Source organism: Monopterus albus, unplaced genomic scaffold (assembly GCF_001952655.1).
Source record: "Monopterus albus unplaced genomic scaffold, M_albus_1.0 scaffold15.1, whole genome shotgun sequence".
In the NCBI taxonomy this organism is placed as follows: Eukaryota; Metazoa; Chordata; class Actinopteri; order Synbranchiformes; family Synbranchidae; genus Monopterus; species Monopterus albus.
Window position 1 is genome coordinate 774,143 of NW_018127895.1, and position 6,533 is coordinate 780,675.

At 39.7% G+C, this 6,533-nt stretch overlaps 1 protein-coding gene across 1 annotated transcript; it reads left to right on the forward strand.

The window, feature by feature from the left end:
* Window positions 1-4,387: 4,387 nt before the first annotated feature.
* Window positions 4,388-5,479, forward strand: foxe1 (forkhead box E1). Its single transcript, XM_020591701.1, has one exon. It carries the CDS (start codon window positions 4,388-4,390, stop codon window positions 5,477-5,479), a length of 1,092 nt encoding a protein of 363 aa, XP_020447357.1.
* The last annotated feature ends 1,054 nt before the right edge of the window (window positions 5,480-6,533 follow it).

The following is a 6,533-nucleotide window of genomic DNA, read 5'->3' on the forward strand; positions in this document are numbered from 1 at the left end:
CTGAAGAGAAATAGAATATCTGAACCAAAGGTCCTTAGCTTGCATTTTTTTCATTGAAGAAGAAAAAAAAAAATCTAAATCCACTAATATACTGATCCAAAATCAGTCAACAAAACCACAAGGGGGAAATGTGTTAAATGACGACGACGAATCATTAGTATGGCAGAAGGATTAAAAGTTACAATGCCAAACATGTTGTGTTGTTTATTAGTTTCTTAACACAAAAGGACTGGAGTTTTCCTTTTTTTGTAGCAAATTCATCTTTACTAAGTAATTATACACAACATTTACCACTGCTAATGTTGAAGAGCTCATCTTGCAACACATACAACATACAAAGCCACCCGCCACCTGTGTGCAGCCTCCAAATGGTTAAAAATCAAGTGTTCAAATGCAAATATCTAATTTGTTTGCATTTGTTTGGAGAGAGCCGTTTCTCTCTGGCACGGCCAGAAGTACATAGGAGAGACAAAAGAGAAGAGCTCTTCATTTGCCTTGGCTGAAGCCCTACTCTCATGTCCAGCTGTCATTTGCGTCTCCACACTGTGCTATAACAGACAGGTGGAGGCCTCTCATGGCAGCATCAATGCATGGCTCCAGGGCCCTTGGCTGTGGAGGCCCTAGCATATACGCAGTGATGCTAAACTCAAGTACCTTCAACACCAAGAGCAAGAGTACCAGCCCTCACCCAGATGACAATTAAGGTCAGGAAACTGCACGCTGGGTGACTGCATGAGTGCAAAGAGCAGACAAAATAACATAAAATTCATGAAAAACTGCATTTTAACTTCAAGGTAACCAAATGACCATTTTAAACTCAGCGACAAAAATGGGTTATGTTAACACATCTATGCAGCTGTTTGTTTCTGATCGATGCACCTGTCATTTTGGCATATAAAATACATAAGGTACAGTATATAATATATGATGTACTGTATAATGTAATAGAAGTAGGAGCTGCCATCTTTGTCTGTCACATACCGTTACGTTTTTGCCCAGAGCACTTTCATACCTGCTGACTGGCACTCAAAGCAACATGTCCACCTTTTACATGTCAGTAACTGACTTTTTCCACATCTGAGCTCCAACTATTTGTGAAAATAATGTTGTTTTTTTGTCCTCCCCCTAAAAAAAACAAACTTGTCTAAACACACAATACATACAGTATATAGTCACTACGATATAGTCACTTGGGGACATTACAACATTTAACACATTACAATTAAAACACGTTAATATGGAAATTATAATTAGAACTTTAAGTTTACAAAAAAAAACAAGTGATCAAAAACTATTTGTATTCACTGTTAGTCAAAATGACATTCTTGAAAACAGCATTATACAACGCAATACCCACCCATGATGAACTCAATCATTTAGGCCACCGAAGCACAACAACGCGTTATAAAACGTTCTTGATTACAAATATTGACAGTAGAGTCACCTATCAGCTGCATAACTCATACTTCTAATCCACCAGTACAAACACAGAGATAAGAGGCTCATGAACAAATATTCCACAGTAAATGTTGTACAGGTGTCAAATCATGATGCATAAGCCAACTATGGGAGCTATGAGCCTGAGCTCCAGTAACAACGAGCATCTGAGAAATTACTCAGCACTAATTGTTCCCTGCCATAAAGCATACGAAGCTGTCTTAGGCAACGGGTGGGGTCACAGCAAACTACATTTCATGTCCATCACATCTGTCAGAAGCTGAAGTTAAGTAACCAAACAGTCAAACAGATTATTATAGTCATGTGGATAAGAATGCGTTAACTTAATGCAATATTGCCTGAGCTTACATCGTGTCTTAAAAACACAACTCAAATTTGCCATTTAAAGCTGTTTAAGCTGCTAAGTTCAAATATTAAAATAGTCCAAGTGCAATAAATGCACTTATTTTATCCTTATTCCCACTTGGTGCAGTTTTTCCCCTGTAGATTTTATAGTATAACATACACTGAATCATGATTTCATTGTAATTTTGTTGTTGTAATGGACAATAAATGTGAATAATGATGATGCACTCTTTTCATTAGTAGTGCGTCTAAGAACAGCAGTCACGTGAACAACTTCAAACTTAGAGATGCGTTTTAAGTATATAGTTGGGGATTAATTTTCTCTGTCCAAAAATCAATTAAATGTGTTATCATACATTTACAGCACCTGCATTTACACTTGTGCTGTAAATGCTCCCACTGACAAATAATACCATTTAATGAGGTCCAGTGCCTTTTTTGTTATTTGCCTCTCCTAGTCTTCTTTCACTGATGGGGGTGTCAGGTAGGTTTGCATGCCTTATACACACACTCACACTCGCAAATATAAAGCCAACAACAGTATATGCATGTAGAACATCAGAGAAATAATATATTACTAATTAAAAAGGGCTGTTTACAATCAAACATTTTCAACACAACAGAAATCTGTATTACAAAACACAATTCAAGCATAAGACACCAATATCTCACAGAGCATAAAGTCATAAAGATAAAATCGAATAACTACCTTCTCATGTGAACACAGTGGCTTAGTCTGCACAATACTGCACCCATAAATTTCAGGTGAATGTCTCCCTCCTCAACTAATAATAATGAAACAATAAATGATAATAATCAAATAAATAAATCTAAGACTGAAGGTTTTGTGAAAATATACCTAGATTATTATTTTAATTTAAAAAATCTACAGTTCTAAAACAAATTATCCAGCTTCTTAAAATAACTGTGCACATTATTCCTTTAACTATTACTTATGTGGTTCATTTTTTAGCACGTTGTACTATCTTGGAATGCAAGTATGACAGTAAAGTTAAAACCGATAATATAATAAAGAGGTGGACTCTCATATTAACCTACAAAAGCTCCTGAAACCATCACACACCCCATTATATAACAGGGCGACTCCAGGTCCAGCCTAGGAGACCCACAACCCCAGCCCTCCCCACAGGACAAAACCTTTCATCAGGCTGTTTGTCTGGGCAAAGCCATGTTCTCTCACCGTGCTGCCGCTCTGACGCATATCCACAATGTTAACCCAGCCTAAGGGAGTGTGCTGCCGTGTGTTCTTCTCTGTTTGCTTAAGAGATTAAAGCGGTGAACCCCAGCCTTGTGGATTGCCCGGACTGTTCAGAACATCTGTATGGTCTCCATCACCGGTCTCGGTGAAACTTAAAAGGTTTCACAGACGAGGCTATCTAAGAATGTGCTTGGTTATATCAAATATATTTTGTGCAGCAATTTCTGAACTGCAAAAGAAGAATGATATACAGAAAATGCATTTATAACATGGATTTTAAAACATGTCTAGCAAGAATTACCACAAATTCACTGAAGACAATAAAAACCAATGTCAATGAACAACATATTGAGAGTTGGTTATTCCTGTCTCTCGGGTTGCATCTAGGGATTATGATGATGGCCTGTATTTTGCATGCTGCAATCACAGGAGGGCCTTTGTCTGGAAAACATTTACATCTCTTAACACAGCTGGCTTGTCCAACCACTGGCCCAAAAAAAACAAGGAAGCGAGGTAGAAAAACAACTTGTAGATGAAGTTACCACTAATGAGGTATTTTAGTGTTAAAAGTCAAAACAATGTGAACCATTTTGGATTTTTTAAATAAACTGAGGGTGGCATTAAAGGTGAATTTGAATAATAAGAGTAAAAACTAACCGTTCTGGTTTATTAAACTAAACACTGTTCTAAATGATTGTTTGCTCGTTAAAACTAAAAAGGTAATAAAAGGTAAAAATTGAAAATTGTTAATTTTTTTAAATAACAGTAAAGTTTTTAATCAGGAAAGTAGATTCTGGTTTGGACAATTATTTGTTTCCATTTCAAGATATTAGCCATTTATCACAGTTACATTAAGATTTATCAAAAGACAAAACAGAAATTTCTACCATCAAAGTATGCAGACTTTGTCGGACATGAACAATACACCCTTATAAAGCTGAGGTATGTCAAGAGCATGTGATGCTTGGGGGGCGTAGCCCTTCAGCTGCTCTGCAAAGGTAATGCTCTCCAGGTAACACTGAGTGACTCATTCTCTCACACACACCTTTAAACACCACGCTTGGCACTCTCTCGCTTTAACTCGTGAACTTAACCTGATAAACTGTGGGAAAAAGCACTGCAGTTAATGAAACAGGATTTTGTGGAGAAGCTGCATTTGGACTCAAAGACAGTGTTGTTAAACACCAGTGTGACTTTTCTGGCAGGATTGCGTATGAGGAAGAGCTCTTTTTTTCCCCAATTTCAAGTGCCCAGGATCTAATTTGTTTTTGCAGACGCACTGGGGAAGTGCCAAGACTGCGCAATATTTGCAGAAGAATAACTCTGTAATCTGCTTTCTGGTAAATTTTCCAACAGTCCATGACAATGCCTGTGGTCAAAGTGGAAAAAGAATCTTCAGCAGACACCTCGACTGCCTCCGACCCTCCACCACAGACAGAGGAGCAGCCCAGAGGCAGGCGGAGAAAGAGACCTCTTCAGCGAGGAAAGCCTCCTTACAGCTACATCGCACTCATTTCCATGGCCATAGCCAACTCTTCTGATCGCAAACTGACATTGGGGGGCATCTACAAATTCATCACAGAGCGCTTCCCCTTCTACAGAGACAATTCAAAAAAATGGCAGAATTCCATTCGCCATAACTTGACTCTAAACGACTGCTTTATCAAGATCCCTCGAGAGCCAGGGCGGCCAGGAAAGGGTAACTACTGGGCACTGGACCCAAATGCAGAAGACATGTTTGAGAGCGGCAGCTTCTTGAGGCGAAGGAAGAGGTTTAAACGATGTGACTTGAGCACCTATGCCTCCTATGTGCATGAGACTCCAGTTTTCGCTCCTGTCCAGATTGCCAGATCAGCTGCATATACCAACTCAGTCTACCCCAACATGACAGTCAGTCCAACCTATGGACAGCAGCTGCCATCTACCTACTACCCATCCTCATCGCCTCCTGGGTTTGGACCTGGTCAGACACGCATGTTTAGCATCAATAATCTCATAGGACACCCAAATCCAGCTAGCATGCTGGGAGGTCAAACGTCAGAGGCAAATCAGCAGCCCAGCCGCAACTACAGCCCTGAAGGCCTTCCGAACGGAGCCGGACAGTGCAGCCTGGCAGTCCCTGCTTTCCAGAGCCAACCATGTGGAGGGGCTGTGCCGCCCCGCTCCTCTACACATTCTGGGTTCACTTACTCTGGCCCAAACAGCCATCCACACCACCATGTCCACCAGAGCTCATATGGACAGGGCCCCACCCAGGGGTATGCAGCGACAGGACGCCTCCATGCCTCAGCCCATGGGTCTGCAGAGGCCATGAACCATTATGGCAGGGTCTCCCCTGTGCAGTTGGGTTCCTTCTCCCAGTATAACAGTGCTGCAGGTCCTATGGGTAACACTGGGGGTTACCTGAGACACCCCACGTACGCAGGGAATATGGAAAGGTTCGTCCCTGCTATCTGAGCTACCAAGAATGATCCAAGCATCTCACTCTTTTTAACAGAACATCAGAGACTTCAGACAACACCAAGTGAGCCAGAGATTCATGTGCACAAATGTGATTATCTTTGTTTATGAAATTTGTTAAGGACAAAGAGGAACTGACTGATTAAATCCACCTCTTGACTTCAATGTGATTTACACCGTTAACCCTCCAACCCATTTTCTGTACAGATAATTTACTTTTAGATGCACATTTGAATGCCGATACCTCTTCACAACATGTGAGAGTGTAAACTTCATAGAACTGTTTGTGTGGTTGAAAGCTTTTTGTTGTCATGACTTGGATGTCCAAGTTAAATATTTACCTTACTGATGAGATTAAATGACGTACTTTGAAATGCTAGCATAAATTATTGTGCTTCATGATCAGAGGCTTTGCCTGTAGTGGCATGTATGAAGAACATCCGCTTTAGTACATTTGCATGTATTTTGTTGCCAAATGAAAATGCATATAAGGTTGCCGTTTTGGAAATAAACACAATTACACAGCAATTTTGTTCTTCAGGAAAATATAAAAATTATTGATGTAATATTACTATTACAAATTTAAAGTCTCAAAACATTACTTCATCATTTTAATTTTTTTAATTGTTCCCAGAGAGAAATGCAATTCCTAGCCAGGTGACGGTTAACATATCAGATAGTCATAATTAACTATATTACAAAATAACAAGGACCAACAGACACAGCTGCCATCATCGGGGGGGGGGTTGTTTAAGTTCAGCTGGTTTTAAGTGTCTGGAGCCACAGTATTAGCAGTCGCTGTGACCGGCCTCCATTATGTCCAGACACAACACTTACAAAATTAACCGACAACATGGATTCACCAGAAGATATGGAACACAGTATTTCAGTCTATAAAGTTAAATACTGCAAGTGCCACATATCTATGATAAAACCTCTTCTACAAAATCAAACTCATCAGAAAGGGCTTCAATATGGCAATTAAACAATGTGGGGCTTTTTTTTTTTTTTAATCAGAAAAGAATTTTTCTTGATAGGCAGGTTTTTTCCC

Excerpts from the sequence above, each read along its gene's own strand:
- foxe1 (XM_020591701.1), top strand. The coding sequence starts at position 4,388 with ATGCCTGTGGTCAAAGTGGAAAAAGAATCTTCAGCAGACACCTCGACT.